This window comes from Anser brachyrhynchus, assembly GCF_964034855.1.
Source record: "Anser brachyrhynchus genome assembly, chromosome: 11".
In the NCBI taxonomy this organism is placed as follows: domain Eukaryota; kingdom Metazoa; phylum Chordata; class Aves; order Anseriformes; family Anatidae; genus Anser; species Anser brachyrhynchus.
This window is the reverse complement of record NC_137706.1, coordinates 22,030,282-22,046,005: the sequence shown is the minus strand read 5'-3', so window position 1 is coordinate 22,046,005 and position 15,724 is coordinate 22,030,282. Positions and strand designations below refer to the sequence as shown.

The 15,724-nt window shown below is 61.1% G+C and overlaps 1 protein-coding gene across 5 annotated transcripts in view; it reads left to right on the top strand.

The window, feature by feature from the left end:
* Positions 1 to 15,724, top strand: part of RASGRF1 (Ras protein specific guanine nucleotide releasing factor 1) — a 33,691-nt gene that overhangs the window by 16,523 nt on the left and 1,444 nt on the right. For 4 of the 5 annotated variants that reach the window (XM_080551568.1, XM_080551570.1, XM_080551572.1 and 1 more), the window contains exons 6-26: positions 841 to 920; positions 1,365 to 1,558; positions 2,041 to 2,150; positions 2,710 to 2,828; positions 3,279 to 3,439; positions 4,183 to 4,246; positions 4,911 to 5,047; positions 5,878 to 5,960; positions 6,415 to 6,663; positions 7,017 to 7,387; positions 7,685 to 7,810; positions 8,387 to 8,557; positions 8,870 to 8,976; positions 9,758 to 9,870; positions 10,234 to 10,294; positions 11,765 to 11,868; positions 12,045 to 12,129; positions 12,430 to 12,627; positions 13,220 to 13,299; positions 13,735 to 13,852; positions 14,059 to 14,127. In XM_080551568.1, coding sequence (XP_080407694.1) covers positions 841 to 920; positions 1,365 to 1,558; positions 2,041 to 2,150; positions 2,710 to 2,828; positions 3,279 to 3,439; positions 4,183 to 4,246; positions 4,911 to 5,047; positions 5,878 to 5,960; positions 6,415 to 6,663; positions 7,017 to 7,387; positions 7,685 to 7,810; positions 8,387 to 8,557; positions 8,870 to 8,976; positions 9,758 to 9,870; positions 10,234 to 10,294; positions 11,765 to 11,868; positions 12,045 to 12,129; positions 12,430 to 12,627; positions 13,220 to 13,299; positions 13,735 to 13,852; positions 14,059 to 14,127 — 2,800 coding nt within the window. The remainder of the gene's footprint in view (positions 1 to 840; positions 921 to 1,364; positions 1,559 to 2,040; positions 2,151 to 2,709; positions 2,829 to 3,278; positions 3,440 to 4,182; positions 4,247 to 4,910; positions 5,048 to 5,877; positions 5,961 to 6,414; positions 6,664 to 7,016; positions 7,388 to 7,684; positions 7,811 to 8,386; positions 8,558 to 8,869; positions 8,977 to 9,757; positions 9,871 to 10,233; positions 10,295 to 11,764; positions 11,869 to 12,044; positions 12,130 to 12,429; positions 12,628 to 13,219; positions 13,300 to 13,734; positions 13,853 to 14,058; positions 14,128 to 15,724) is intronic. The other variant, XM_080551569.1, reaches the window with a different exon arrangement.

Here is a 15,724-nt window from a genome sequence, read left to right as displayed (position 1 = left end):
GCGCCAGCCTGGGGGCTTCGTGGGAGGGGACGGGGCAGGGGGGGCTTGGGGAGGCTCGGGGCTCCCAGGGACGGGTGCCGGGGTGCTCCCCGGAGCCCGCAGCAGGGCTTTGGGCGATGCAGGGCCTGGGTGGAGGTGTGCTGGGGAGATGTCTGCGGTGACAGCGCTGGGAGGGGGTGAAAATGTCCTGCAGGGCGCAGGGGATGGAGGCAGCGTGGCCACAGGTGGCAGGGAGGTGGCACGGTGCAGTGCAGCAACCGGAGCCACCGGGCAGGGCTGGGGGACGAGGCGCATCGGGCAGGGATGTAGGCAGGGCTGCCCGGCGGGGAGAGCACCAAGGTGATTTATCAGCCGCTGGAAATTAAACAAATCCAGCAAACAGAGGCGAGTTACCAGCAGAAGGCATCAATTTCCCAACGGGAGCAGAAGTGAGAGCAAAGGGGAATCCGGATCAGCTCCCAGCCTGAGCCGGAGGGACCGGGATTTGCAGAGCAAGGCGTGGGGCTGTGCACAGGGAAACTGACGGTGTTCGTGGGGCTGTGCACGGAGAACCCGATGTGTTCGTGGGGCTGTGCACAGAGAACCCGATGTGTTCGTGGGGCTGGGCTGGGAGGGGCAGGGGGCTCATCCCCACGCAGGGGGGGCCTGAGGGCAGCTTCCAGGTGGCTCCTGTGTCCTTGCCCACCAACCTCTGCGTGCCCCAGGGGACCTCCCTTGTAGGGCCATGTCCCTGGGCTACCTGGGGGCTCCCCTGTGCCCCAGCTGGGCTAGTGGTTTGGTCTAATTATTCATTGTCTGCTTCTCGTTCATCTGCCTTTCACCTCTGGGCTTATCTTCCAGCGAAACGATCATGTTTTTGCACCAAATCTTTTACCAAGGCCTGAAAGCAAGAATATCCAGCTGGCCAACGCTCGTGCTGGGTGAGTGCCCCCACCTCACCCCTGCTGCGGGTCGTGCTCCGCTCTCTGGTTTGCACTGCTCGTCCTAATGAGACGTAGCAGACTTTTTGCTAATCGGTGGCGGCAGTGCAGTGCAGCATGGCACATCGCTGTTAGCCCCTGAGCCTTGGTAATGTCGGGCATGGAGGCAAGGGCTTGAGCAAAAAAAAAAAAAAAAAGACAAAAAAACCAACCGGTTTCTGTGATCCCAGTTCTGCGATGCGAGTGCGCTGATCAATCCCCAGCTAGCAGCTGTCAGAGGCTCTTAATGGGGTGCATGCACTCATCCCAGGCGTGCTCACATCCCCATGTCCCGGGTGTCCCGGCCCCTGCAGCCCCAGCCCCGTGCTCAGCCGGGGGCAGACCCCAGGCCAGGCGGGGCTGGAGCATCGCGCCCACCTCCCTGCTGCGCCTCTCTGCTCGCAGCCGACCTCTTCGACATCCTGCTGCCCATGCTGAACATCTACCAGGAGTTCGTCAGGAACCACCAGTACAGCCTGCAGATCCTGGCGCACTGCAAGCAGAACCGCGACTTCGACAAGCTGCTGAAGCACTACGAGGCCAAGCCAGACTGCGAGGAGAGGACCCTGGAGACCTTCCTGACCTACCCCATGTTCCAGGTGACTGCGGGCCCCAGAGGCACGACGTGGTGGTGCAAAGCCCGAGCCCCGTGGGAGGCATCTGGTGGTGGGGAGGCGAAGCCCGGGGAAGGATCACCAGGGGCTGGAACCCGTGCGGAGCCTCAGCTGCTCGGGCACCGCTGAGCTGGTGCAGCACCCATGGGGCTGCTCGGAGATGCTTCAGGAGCATCGTCTGCCCCTGGTGCTGCCCCGTGCTGCCCAGGACAGCTGGGCTGGAGGTGTGTGGGTGACCCTGCGCTGCCAGGACAGAGATGGGGCACGGCAGGGTCCTGGGCAGACCCAGAGCCTTCCCTCCCGTTACTGAGTTTTAGCGCAAGGAGTTGGGGAGCTTCCACAACCTCCCAGACCAGGGGGTTGGAGGCAGCACCGGGTGGGGACGGAGAGCCCGCTGTGCCCTCCCTGCCCACCCGCATCCCCCCACTGCCACGGCTGATTCCCTGCTGTGGTTTGCTGTGCTGCAGATCCCCCGGTACATCCTGACGCTGCACGAGCTGCTGGCTCACACCCCGCACGAGCACGTGGAGAGGAACAGCCTGGATTATGCCAAGTCCAAGCTGGAAGAGCTGTCCAGGTCAGAGCTGCCGGGGTCGGCTCCTGTCAGCCCGCGCTGCTGGGGGGCCCTGGGCCAGGGGCTCTGGGGCTGGGCAGGGGGAGGCAATGGGGCAGGGGCTCCATGTCCTGGAGGCACCCGGGACTCGGTGTCTGGTGCTTTCAGCAGGCCGAGAAATGAAGCGTTGGCAGGTATTTCCTGTGCCAAACCCGCTGATCCTCATGTGAAGAGTTTCCATCCCTTTCCTGCTCCTCAAGGAGCAGGGACGTTGGAGGTGGTTTCATGATGAGGGGGAATTTGTCTGCCCAGAACCACAATTTTGCGATTTCCCAGCAAGAACAGGAGTGCAAGAAGCACTTCAATCTTTAGAAATCTAGAGGTATAATCTGGACCAATATGTAGGTTATCTCCTGAGCTCCAGAGCCTGTCTGTATAAATAGAGATGAAGGCTGTAATTCTCTTGATATCCCTTCATTTGTAATCCTACCTTGTGCAGCCCTCCGGAGTGTTAGAAGGGATCCACTGGGAGAGCTCGGGCACATTTCACTCCAACTGCAAATTTCTCTTCTCCCTCCTTCAGGATAATGCACGACGAAGTGAGCGAGACCGAAAATATTCGGAAAAATCTGGCGATAGAGAGGATGATTATTGAAGGCTGTGAGATTCTGCTGGATACCAGCCAGACTTTTGTCAGACAAGGTACCGTGTTTGTGCTGACGTTCCTCCCCTCCTCGCTTAATGCAACGCCGCCCGGCCCCCGCCCCTGGGCACAGCACCCCTCTGCGGCGCAGTCTGGCGAGCTGTGAAATTCCAGAATATTGCCCCTTTTCCACTTTTCTCTGCTCCAAAGCGCCTCACTTTCAGGCAGGCTCAGCGTCGCGGTGTAGTGCAGCACGGAGGCAGAGCGTGCGTTTTGCGGTTACTGCTCTCCTACCCCCACACAGGTGCCGGGCACGGGGGGGACCGGGTGCTGCAGCCGGTGCCCTCTCGGTCTCTGGGGCCTCAGTAACCGCTTGCTGGTCCCGTCCCAGCCCCGTGCTTGCAGTCACGCTTGCCACTGCCCTGCCCCAGGACCGTGCCCTATTCCCATCCCCATCCCCGCCGATGCCCGGTGGTGGCGGAGCCAGGGACGGGGCCTCTCTCTCGCAGGGTCCCTCATCCAAGTGCCGATGTCGGAGAAGGGGAAGATCACGCGGGGGCGCCTGGGGTCCCTCTCGCTGAGGAAGGAGGGCGAGCGGCAGTGCTTCCTCTTCTCCAAGCACTTGATCATCTGCACCCGGGGCTCGGGCGGAAAGCTGCACCTCACCAAGGTGGGCGCGAGGCACCGGGGGCAGAGGCCGGTGCTCGCCGCGGTCACGGGGGGGGTCTCGGGTGCCAGCACACCCTCGCGTGGCCGCAGCCCCCGGTGGGCACTGGGTGGTCGCATTCCTTCCACGTGGCCGGGCGTCCGTCAGCGGTGCGTGAGCTCTGAGCCATGTGCAAAGACGAGAGACTGCCAGCTCTCGGTAAAGGAAGGTGTGCTGCCTTGCAGCAGGAGCCCTGACAATCTATTCAGCGAGAAACTTAAATTACAGCCTAGGTTTGTACGCAGCACTCGCAGTCTTCTCCGCTCCCTTCCCAAGACTCAGGCTTTTGTTGGAGGAAGTTTTGCAGTTAATTGAGCAAGAATCGTAGAGAAATTGCTCGTTGCTGGCATTAAATTATCAGTTTGAAAAATGACAGTCCGTGGCGAAGAGTTGATAATTACAACAACAGACTTTTGGGAAATTTAATTTAAAGCTCATATTAAATAATTTATAAACAAACAGTTGATCGGTTATACAAGGAAAACTGACACCCCAGCAGTCAGAAGCTGCGTTTTTCCACTCAAATCTCTCGCCGCGCTGGCAGCGGCACCAGGAGCCCCGCGGCACCTCCCGGCCCCGGGCTGGGGAGCGGGGGCTGTGAGCAGGGGTCTGGGGCAGGGGTCTGGGGCAGGGGTAGGGCCCCCCCCCCACCCCGGGAGGGCTGGGGTTTGCCGCCCCACCTCTGACCTCCTACCCCTGCTCTGCAGAACGGCGTCATCTCCCTCATTGACTGCACCCTGATAGAGGAGCAGGAGAGCACCGACGAGGACGGTAGGTGCCCTCTGCGCCCCCGCGGCCCTGGGGGCAGTCGCAGCGTGCTCGGTGCTGCTGGTGTCCTCTGTAACTGGCCTGGAAATTCCCCCCTGGAAACTCCTACAGTCCCTCCGTACGGGGTAAAACCGACAGCACAGAGCTCCTGGAGGAAATTCAGGTCCTGAATAGACTCAAGGAAGTCATAATCTACTGGCTGAATGTAATTAAGTAAATTATTTACTGTGTACCAAGCAGATGCACACGTATGTAAATATAATCCTTCCCAGGCAGGCAGCGAGCATCGCACAACTCAGTGCTAGCAAGTGGAAAAAGGCAAAGATGCTGGATGTCCTCGGCCATGCCTGCTTAAGTACAGATTAGTTGTGGAGGGGCACAGGCCCCTTTCTCCTGTCCTCGTTACAAGTTTCCTAACCCTCAGCCGGGAGCCAGGCCCTCCCCTGGCACACAGCACTGGGCCCAAACACGAGGCCGCGCTGCGCTGGTGGCGTGCAGACTTGATGGGCAAACACAGAGCCTTTCCCCAGGAACCTGTCGTGTCCTCACCCCAGACAACCCTCAAAACGCAAGGAGCTCCTTAAAGCCTTAACACAGCATATCCCGGGGGAGAAAGGGGTGCAGAAATCTTTCTGAAATCACTGTTTGTTTTTTTTCTATTCCAAAGCGAAAGCGTCGGGGCAAGACATCGACCACCTCGACTTCAAAATTGTGGTGGAGCCAAAAGATGCCTCATCTTTCACAGTCATCCTCGTGGCATCGTCCAGGCAGGAGAAGGCTGCCTGGACCAGTGACATCAGCCAGGTAGGACCGAGCCGCCAAGCCCCCGAGGGAGGAGGCGCAGCCCTGGCCCTGCGGTGCCGCCCGCGGGGGCTGCAGGCGGGCAGGCCCCCAGGAGCGCGGTTCTGTGCGGGGTGGCCGGTGCTGGGAGGCACCGAGCCTTCGGTGCCCGGTAGCTTGAAAAGGAGGAGGTGGAGTAGGAGGGTGCCAAGGGCTGCAGCAGGTCGGCAGGGGCTGCGCTCTGCCCCGCTCTGTGCTCTGCAGTGGGTTCCTGCTCTGGGTCCCGCATGTGGTAACACTTTGCACCTGCTCTGCGCTTCCTTTGTGCAAATGACTTCAGAGACGTTTTTTCCCAGGTGGGAGGATGAGGAAAAGTTATCAAATAGGGGTTGCCTCATAGCCACCGTGTCCTTGCCTGCATCCCCTTGTAGAGCACCAGAGCCCGAGGCCCGCCGTGCGCAGGAGCTGGTGCCCACCCCCGGCAGGGAGCTGACGGCTCCTGGCTGCTGCCACCCCACAACACCCGGTCCCTTGCCCCGTGGCAGGACAATCCTGATGCCATGCGATGGCTCAGTCCTGGTCCTGCCCACACCATGGTCCCCAGCAGTGCCAGGGGGGAGCGGTGCGGCACCGCAGCTCCCCGCGTCCCTGCCAGGCGCTCTGCAGCAGTGGGGGCGCGGAGGAGCTCAGCTGGGGTGGTGAGGGGTGAGCGCGGGTTTCTGGGGTCTCCTGCGGTGCCCAGTGCCTGGCAGCACGCTGCACCAGCCGGGGCCTCGCAGAGCTCTGGGGAAAGTCAAGCAGGGCTCTCCTCGCCGCCGCTGCCTTCTCCCACGTCCCACCCGTGTCACTTGCAGTGCGTGGACAACATCCGCTGCAACGGGCTCATGATGAACGCCTTCGAGGAGAACTCCAAGGTCACCGTTCCCCAGATGATCAAGTGAGTGCTGCCAGAGCCGGGCACGGCTGGGTGCTGCAGGGCCGCTGCCCTGCCCCGCTCCAGCGCTGCTCCCTCCACAGCTGAATGTCCCAGTCCTGCCGGAATCACCGCGTGGCGGGTGGGAGAGGTGTGCAGCCCTGCCCGCAGCCCCCAGTCAGTGGTGCTGTAAGGACTGGCGCTGGGCAAGGCTCAGAAGGCATTATGGCCTGACAAATATTGACCCTTTCCGTCTGCCCGCTGAGCACCATGCAGTGTTTCCACCCATTTTGGGGTGCCGAATTCCTATTTTTCCCTGGGAGCGTTCCCATGGCACCCCCATGTGAGCGAGGCTCCTTCCCACCGAGGAGCCCCCACCCCCTTCCTGTGGCCCACACGTCTCAGGTGCAGCTGCTCACGCTCAGCAGCCCTTGGTTTCGTTCCAGGCTGGAACCACAGATATCTTGTTTCTCTGCAGGTCTGATGCCAGCTTGTATTGTGATGATGTTGACATTAGGTTCAGTAAAACGATGAATTCCTGCAAGGTCCTCCAGATCCGCTATGCAAGCGTGGAACGGCTCCTGGAGAGGCTGACGGACCTGCGGTTCCTGAGCATTGACTTTCTGAACACATTCCTGCATTCGTACCGCGTCTTCACCACCGCCCTGGTCGTCCTCGACAAGCTCATCACGATCTACAAGAAGCCGATCAGCGCCATCCCTGCCCGGTGAGGCTGCGCACGGCTCCGCCGCCTGTGGTGGGGACGGTTTCTGCCCCTTAAGGGCCTGCAGGGCGCACAGTGGGGGGAGGCTGCACCCCCCTGTGGTGCCCTCATTTGCCCCCAGTCCATCCTCTGGTTTTCCCAGTGGTCATCCCACCCCGTTGGTAAACCCTGCCCGTGCCCTGCCTCGGAGCAGGAGTGGACAGCAGGGGCTCACCCTGCAGGGGCCGTGCCCTGGGGCTGCCCCCACTGTGGCATGGAGCCCCCCCCAGTGCCAGCAGTTCTGGGGTGGCCCTGGAGCCACCACCTCTGCTGCAGAGCGGGTGCCAGCTCGCCCTTCTCCCCCTCTCTCTGCCCAGGTCCCTGGAGCTCCTGTTTGCCAACAGCCAGAACAACAAGCTGCTCTACGGCGAGCCCCCCAAGTCCCCCAGGGCCAACCGCAAGTTCTCCTCGCCGCCCCCCCTCTCCATCACCAAGTCCTCGTCCCCCAGCCGGCGCAGGAAGCTCTCCCTGAACATCCCCATCATCACGGGGGGGAAGGCGCTGGACCTGGCTGCGCTCAGCTGCTCCTCCAACGGCTATGCAAGCATGTACTCGTCCATGGCTCCGTTCAGCAAGACCACTCTGGATATAAACAAACTGTACGTGTCCAGTAACTATCCCAACAAAATCCCTGACGAAGGAGAAGCAGCCTCAGAAAAACAAGAGGAATTGCTGCCGAGCAAGCAGAGTGAGTCCCTGTGGGCTGGCGCGGGCAGGGGCAGGGGTGCATGGCTGTGGCACCGCGAGCAGTGGCCCCATCCTTAACGAGATGCTCCCCATCCTTAATGGGAATGGGAAAAGGCTGCAGCCCCCCCGGCTGTAACGTCTGTGCTTCACTTGTCCTGTCCTGGGCTGCCGGCCAAGCGCCTTCCGCGTCCCGCTGGAAGGAGCAGCCGGGTCTGCAGGGAAAACCTGGAAGAGCTGAGATGGGGCTGCGCCGTGCACATTTCTAGCGGTGATCGTGTGTGCTCCTCGCTTCTCCCAGGTTCAGACGTGTCTGTCAGGGAGGAGTCTGACACTGACCCCAACCAGAGCGACGAGGCGGAGGCTGAAACTTCCCCAACAAAGTCTCCGACTACTCCCAAGTCCATCAAGTGCAAAAACTCATCAGGTAACGAGGGAGCTGTGCGTGTCCTGCTCATGGGCCATTGGCAGCCGCCCTCTGCCTTCGAGCCTGCCGTATGGATCTGCTGAAAGACGCAGGCGTAAACCTAAGGCAGATGTGGAAAGGAGCAGGGCTCCACTCTTCAGTTAGCGGCAAGGGAACAGGGAAATGCCGAAGTCCCCGGCCCAGATCGCAGCGCTGGCCTGCATCCGCGCTCCTTACTGGGTCTTCTCTTCCCTCTCCCCCCGTCTCTGTGCTGATCTGGCATTTTAGGAGTGAGTTACACTGCAAAAACGTGGGCCTGATCTGGCACCCAGCACTGATTTATCTGATAGGTTCTCCCCTGTAGCTGCCCGAATGTTACCTACAGCACTCTGCTGGCTTAACCTCTGTTAAAGCTGTGCTGGATGAAACCTCACAGCGGTGCAGAACCCAGAGCCGCTCACCTCCTTTGGCAAGGTGCAGGCTGGTGAGGGCGGGGGGCTCGGCACGGGATGGGGACGGGGACAGGGACGGGGTGCTGCGGGGAGGGTACCTGCCTGGGGCTGCTGCCGTGGCTGAGTGCTGTTGTGTCCCCCCCAGACTTCTCCTTGTTTTCCTACAACAACGGCGTGGTGATGACGTCCTGCCGGGAGCTCGACAGCAACCGCAGCGCCCTGTCCGCCGCCTCTGCCTTCGCCATAGCCACAGCGGGTGCCAACGAGGGGACGCCCACCAAGGAGAAGTACCGGAGGATGTCCCTCGCCAGCGCAGGTACACGGCCCCGGGCTGCCCCGCTGCGGGGACAAGCTCTGTGGGCGCCCATCTCCGTCGTGTCTGGCCGTTTTCCTCCAGGAGCACTCTGGCTCTGGGGTCGGCAGTGTGAGCGGCCAGACCTTTTGCACCCACATTTGGCTGCGTGCACGGCCCCAGGCACCCCCTGCCCTGCAGCACAGAGCCTTGCTGGCTCCTGCATCTTCACGGTGCTCGGAGAGCTGGGGCTTTGCCTTCTAGCAATCCTAAAAATAGCCCTAAGCAATCCCGGGCAGAGCTGTGGCTGCGCTAAATGGTGGGCCATCCTTTCAGGCTTCCCGACCGACCAGCGGAACGGGGACAAGGAGTTTGTGATCCGGAGAGCGGCCACCAACAGGGTCCTCAACGTGCTGCGGCACTGGGTCTCCAAACACTCACAGGTGCGGTGCGGGGGGGCTGGGATGGGCACTGGGGGGGTCCCACGCTCAGGGGGCTCCCACGTGGCGCGGGGCTGGGGCAGCTCAGGGGCCTTGGTGCGCTCTTTGGGGTCGCTCGGCGCTGGCACAGGTTCGGCTGCATGCCTGTGGGCTCAGCCAGGCTCCAGCTGGAAAGGCAATTTGCCTTTTTTTTTTTTTAATTAAGCAAATGAGTGGACATGGGGAGGAGATGAAAGCTGCCAAGCAGGGGAGCTGGAGCTCCTCGTGCATGGCACGGAGGACGAGGTGGTTTGATTGCAGTGTTTGCATATTCAGTGTGCACGTGAGGAGAGGTGGGACCTGCTGGGTACCACGGCACGGGGCTGCTGGAAGTGGGCTGGCTGGGTTTGATTCCTGCTCAGAGGCTGCAGGATGCAATCAGGGTCAGAGCCCGGGGCTTCCCCTGCTGTCCCTTGTCCCCCTCTGCTGCCCATTTCTCTGGGCTGGGGCTCAGCTGGCTGGGGAGGGGCGCTGGGGGCAGGCACCCCCCAGTTGTTACTGGGAAGGGCCACAGGCTTCTCCCAGTCCAGGTGATGCCAATGCAGAAAGACAAAATGAGCCCAGAGCATTTCTTGCTGGGTTTCCACAGGGTGGGAGCAGCCGGCCCGTTGTGCCCGCTCCGTGGGTAGCGCGAGCGGGTGCTTAGTCGCGGAGAGGCTTTAAGCAGACCGCGAGGAGAGCTGCTTGGAACGGGCTATGATGGGAGTAACATTGATTGCAATTGTAACTGTGCCCATTTTGGCAGGACTTTGAAACCAACGAGGAGCTGAAGTTCAGAGTGATTAGCTTTCTGGAGGAAGTTATTCACGATCCTGAGCTCCTGACCCAGGAGAGGAAAGCGGCAGCCAATATTATAAGGTAAAGGGCTCTTGGTGCCGTTTGCTTTTCCTGGACGCTGTGCCAGGCTCTCGGCGGCTGCTTTCAGCCCTCACCCAGGATAAAAGCAGGCATGAAACCCTAGCGCAGGGTCCGGCAGCAGGTTCAGGGGGTGCCTGCAAAGAGGAAAGGCTCTCTGCGTCCCAGCGCATCCGAGCAGCAATGGGAGCGCGGGGGCCACAAGCGGGGCATGCCACCTCCGTCCCTTGTGCCTCTCACTGGTGCTTAACTCCGAGTGCTTAACCTGCAAAAACCCATGAACATGAAGTCACGCCGTGGCCCCGTCTGGTGCATGCAGGCCCATCGCTTCCCCAGCTAAGGCAGCGCTGCCTTTTTGTGCTGCAGGACTCTGACGCAGGAGGATCCCGGAGACAACCAGATAACCCTGGAGGAGGTGGTGCAGATGGTGAGTACGTCTCCCCTCCCCTCGCTCCCTCTGGTTGCTTGACACGGTGCCAGGCCAGCGGCGGCACAGCAGCCCTGATGAGGTCCTGTCGCTGCAGCTGGACAGACAGATGGACGGACGGAGGCTGCACGGGGCCCTGCAGGGCTTCTCCTGCCCCCCGGGACCTGTGCACACCCAGCCTGGCAGGGAGCAGCTCTCCGGGGCTGCTGTCAGGGCGTTACGGCACAGGGACAGGTTTCAGGAGGACGGGGCCAGCAGTGAGCACAGCTGGGTCTGCCGCTGGTGCCGGCAGCTCTGATCCTGCCCCAGCCACGTCTGTCCGTCTGCACCCGAGCAGTGCTGATGCAGCAGGCACGTGGACACATCCGCCCGAGGGGCGCAGGAGAACTCTGTGGCTCCTGGTGTCCTCGTCCTGTGCCAGCGCTGCTGCACACGGGCTCAAAGCAACGAGCGTTAGCACAGCTGGCTTCGGCACAGAGCTGCTCCCGCGAGCAGAGCCCAGGGAGCGTGCAATGAACTTACACACGTCAGGGTGGCTGCAGCACGGGTGCCACTTCTGCGCGTTTAGCAAAAACAAAGCCGGTTCCCAGGCAAAAAACAAGAGCCACTTCAAATGGGCCTGGTGCACCTGAAATAACAGTGCCTCCGGCCTTTGGATCTGCCTCCTGGTTTCTGGAGTTTTTGAGTCCCTTTAGGGTTTTTTAGGCTTTTGTCTGCAGTCACTGGTGCTGCAAACTGCCTTTGAAGAGGAGAACACAAACAAACCCAGGTTTTCAGTCTGCCCCTCCTCCTGAGGAGCCGAACTTTAAGGAAAACACCCAGGAAAGGCAGCGACCTGCAGGCAGTGCAGGGTTTTGAGGTGCATGTGTTAGTGGCAAAGCACAGCCAAGTCCCTGCGTGAGGTCCCTGTGCAGGGTCTGGGGCAGAAGTTGTGGCTGCGCCCCAGTCCCCGCGGTCTGGGTGGTGGCTGTGGGCACCTGGGCAGCTGCAGCCTGGGGACCAGGACGTCCCTGTTGTTGCTGCTTTTACGGACACCCCCTGGAAAAGCCATCCCGAGCAGCTCCGGGTCCTCGCTCTGCTGACCCCACGGATGCTTGTGGAGCGGCGCTGCTCCAGCTGGGATTCCCTGGTGCTTTATTAATTAAACAGATGTAGAGCAGAAAGGCAGCGGTTACAGAAATCAGCGTGCTGGGGCCTGTTCTGGAGCTGACGCCTAATTACTGCAGTCGAGAAGATTAGTTAATTTTGTGTTCGTACATGTGCACGGGTGGTAACGTGATTAAAGCTCCCCGGGCTGCACAAAGCCAGCAGATCCCAGTGCCGGTGGGACGTGGGGACCCTGCCCCGTGAGCTCCCTCCTGGCTGCTTGGTGGATTTCTTGGTACTGGAGATGCCTTTGGCCTTATTTTTTGTCTGTGAGTTGTGAGAAGTCTTAACGAATTAGCCCTAATTGTCGCCTTTGCTGTTTAGGCTGAGGGAGTCAAAGCAGAGCCTTTTGAAAATCACTCGGCTCTGGAAATAGCAGAGCAGCTGACGCTGCTCGACCACCTCGTCTTCAAGAAGATCCCGTACGAGTAAGTGTCCCGGGGTGGCTGGGGGGGTCTCCTCCCGTCCCCTGGCCAGTGCCCACCCACCCGCAGGGTCCACCTGGAGCCCAGACGCGGGGTCCCGGCCACCCATAGGGCTGGCAGGGCTCGGGTGCTGTGGGACGATGGGGAACGAGCCTTGCTATGCACGTTGTCCTTCACAGGGAGTTCTTTGGGCAAGGCTGGATGAAGCTGGAGAAGAACGAAAGGACTCCTTACATCATGAAAAACACAAAACACTTTAACGACGTAAGTGCGGCCATGGGGCAGGGAGAGGGTGCAGGAGCAGCAGCACAGCCACACCTGCCCCGGTGCTGGCCACGGCTGGGATTCACAAATTTATCTGCTTCCATCTGTGCTCGATGGATGCTCTGGGGGGCCACTGCAGGTGGGGCACCTCCCGGTGCAGGCATGCTGGCTCCCTCTGCAGCTATTGCTGCTGCAGAGAAGGGAAATCCTGTAAAAAAAGCTGGAGAGCTTGTAGCTGAGGGGGGAGGCTGCTGCCCGAAGCACTTGTGACAGCGGGCTGGGGCTGCCGTCTTCCTGCAGGTCAGTAACTTGATAGCGTCTGAGATCCTGCGCAACGAGGAGATCAACGCGCGAGTGAGCTCCATCGAGAAGTGGGTGGCCGTGGCGGACATCTGCCGGTGCCTGCACAACTACAACGCCGTGCTGGAGATCACCTCCTCCCTCAACCGCAGTGCCATCTTCCGCCTGAAGAAAACCTGGCTCAAGGTCTCCAAGCAGGTACGGCGCGGGGCTGAGCCCCTGCCTGGCCACCGGGTCCGTCCGTCCGGCGGGTTGGATGTGCCTGCAGCTAAAGGAGCCTTTTCTAAAGCGTGGTTGTTGCAGTGCACGCACGTGTGTGCGCTTCTTTAAACTGTTTTTTTGAGCTCCTCATACCAATTATGGATGAGCAAAATTAATTCACGTGTTGGTTTACTTGGTACAGAAATAGCTTGTATCGAGTCTGACTGAGCCCAGGGGCTGCCAGAGCCGCTGTGTGGGCTCCTCTCTGAATCTGAAACATCTTGTGTTGTGGTTTTTTTTCCTGCAAAAAGCCAAACCTGCAAATTTAGACGGGCACTGGAGAAGGAGCAGGTGGGAGGTAGGGGAGGGGAACAGTGCATTGCCTATCCTTGTTACATGCTGGAGGAGTTTTGCTTTCCAGTGCTCGCTCGGCTCCTCTGGAGGTCTCCAGGAGCTGCGTGCAGCACCCAGGGCAGCGGCTGCGGGTGTCCCACGGCCGGGCAGGGGCTGCAGCGGGGTGGGCAGCATGGGGCGGCCCCGGGAACGGGGTCCCTTCCCACACTGCCCCAAACCCTTGGGTCTCTTGCAGACGAAGGCTCTGATCGACAAGCTGCAAAAGCTGGTGTCGTCGGAGGGCAGGTTCAAGAACCTGAGGGAGGCGCTGAAGAAGTAAGTGGAGGCGGCGATGCCCCGCGGCTGGCCCAGGCCCCGGCTGAGCGGTGCGCACCGTCCGGGAGGCTCCCACGTTGCGCGGGCACCATGGGCTGGGACCTCGCTCACGAGCTCATCTCAGAGCCCGTGCTGACGGGAGGTCTCGTCCAGCAGGCGCGGGGCAGCAGCTTGCAGAGCAATCCCAAACAATGCGCCGCTCCTTTGAGCAGCGGTGCGGGGAGACGTGAACAAAAGGGCCTCCCGTGCGATTTTTGTTAGTTGTCTCAGCCTGCAGGGAGGCAGTAGGGATGAGCTCTGGAGTCCCTGTGTGTTACAGAACCCTTCAAACCCTGACCTCTGCGGGGCCCGGCCCTTCTCCCTCCCCTCCAGAGCCCAGACAAGCCCCGAGTAAGGATGTTTTCTCTCTCGTTTGTTTCCGATTCGCTCCTGAAGCTGCGACCCTCCTTGTGTCCCCTACCTGGGGATGTACCTGACCGACCTGGCCTTCATAGAGGAGGGGACCCCGAATTACACCGAGGACGGGCTGGTGAACTTCTCCAAAATGAGGATGGTGAGTGCTGTGGCCCCGCTGCGCCAGGCTGTGAGACCGGTGGGTCTGGGCACCAGACGGGTGCGAAGGGGACCGGGCGGCTCCGCTCCTGTGCTGGGGTGGAAGGATGCGGGCAGGGCGGTGGCTCAGTGCCCCGCTGGTACCGGGATGTGGTGGCAGTGCTGATGGCAGAACCGTAAACAGCAGTTTTTCCTCTCCCTGGACAGATTTCCCACATCATAAGAGAGATCCGCCAGTTCCAGCAAACCTCCTACAAGATCGAGCACCAGCCTAAGGTACGAGGGCTGCACGCTGCTTCCTCTCCTCATGCCCCACCTGAACTGCAGCGCCCGAGCCTTGGAATTTCAGCAGCTCCTTTGGGGAAGATGTGGGACTTCTGTGCTCCCTGTGCTCAGAGTGGCCAGAGAGTGTCAGAGCCACGCACAGAGAGGGGTTGGGTGGGTTTCCTGGTGGGTGGGTTCACCCATGCGGGAGAGCTGCTCCTGGGCAGGCACTCGGCCAGAGCTCGTGTTTTACCTGGGGCTGAAAGGAGGAATGAGTAACAAGTGGCAGTGGGACCGCGTTTGGTGCTCCCTTGGTGTTTGCTGCTGCAGCAGAAGCGTGGCTGGTGCCTCCCTGCTGGGAGTGGTGCTGGTGCTGTGCTGCAGGCGGCCAGCAGGGCTGCAGGGACGGAGGGCAGCTGCAGCAGCTCCCCTGGGTGCTGCAGGGGAGGCGTTGCTTCAGACAGCTGCCACGCCTGGATGCAACAGGCTCAGCACCGGCTGAGCATTGACCTTTCTCCCGATGTGGTTCCTGCCATCGTGGACATTGGGCAGAGCTGGGGTCGTGTCCAGGCTGTGCTCGCTCAGCACCCCATGCACCCGCGGTGCGTGGCTAACAGCACGGGACCTGCGATGCATGCACCAAGGGCTGCCTTGGCCAGCTGTGTGCGGGACGGGCAGCGCGGCGGTTAGCAGCCAGCACCCTGGGGTGCTCCTGGGGCTGCTTGGAGTGTTTATAAAGCGCGTGCACTGCTTGCTCACCTGGACCACAGTGCAATGCACCACAGCAGCTGTGCCCTCCCTTGGTGATACCACTTCCCTGCAGCAGCTTTGCACAGAGCTGAGCTACTCTGTGTCCTCCCCGGTCCCCCGAAAGTTGCAGCTGGGCTGTCCCAGCCCAGGCTAGAGATGAGGAGGAGTTGCCGTGCCAAGGGCTGCGGGCTGCCAGCACAGACCATCCCACCCATGCAGCCTGGCACTGGTGGCTTCTGCCATGCGGTGTCCCCCACATGTGTGAGGAGGTGGCAGGTTGTGGCCACCCTCGTGCTTCCTCTGCTGCTGCACAGGGGAACCACTCAGGAAGCATCGTCTTGGTGCGGGGTTTCCGCTGCCTGCAGGGCTGTTGCTCTCCAGAAGCAGCAGGGCCCGTCCTGGAGCGGTGCCTCTGCGCCGCAGCCGTCCGCTGGGCCTGTGCCGTGCCCTGGCCGCAGCACCAACCCCCCGCAGTGCTGGGGGCTCCTGGGGTGGTGGCAGGAGCTGCCCATGTTCCTCCAGACCATGACCCCCAGCTGGGCTGGTGCAGGCTGCGGGATGCAGGCTGTGAATTTCACTTCTGCAGCGCTGGGTACCCACGGCCTCGTACCCGCGAGGGGCCAGGCTGACGCTGCAGCCGGGTCTCACCGGGACACACCAGATAAATCCCTGCCTCCTCCTGGCTGCCAGTGCCTGGGGAGAAAAGAGACGTGTCTGTGAAAGCTCCTCAGGCCTGAGAAACCCACTGAAAACTGCCCACCCCGAGTGCAACTCCTGCTGGTGCTTTGCTGCCAGCTGACCGTGACCCCCCCCAGCCAGCACCAGCTGTGCCGTGGCGCTGCCAGCGAGCCCAAAATGG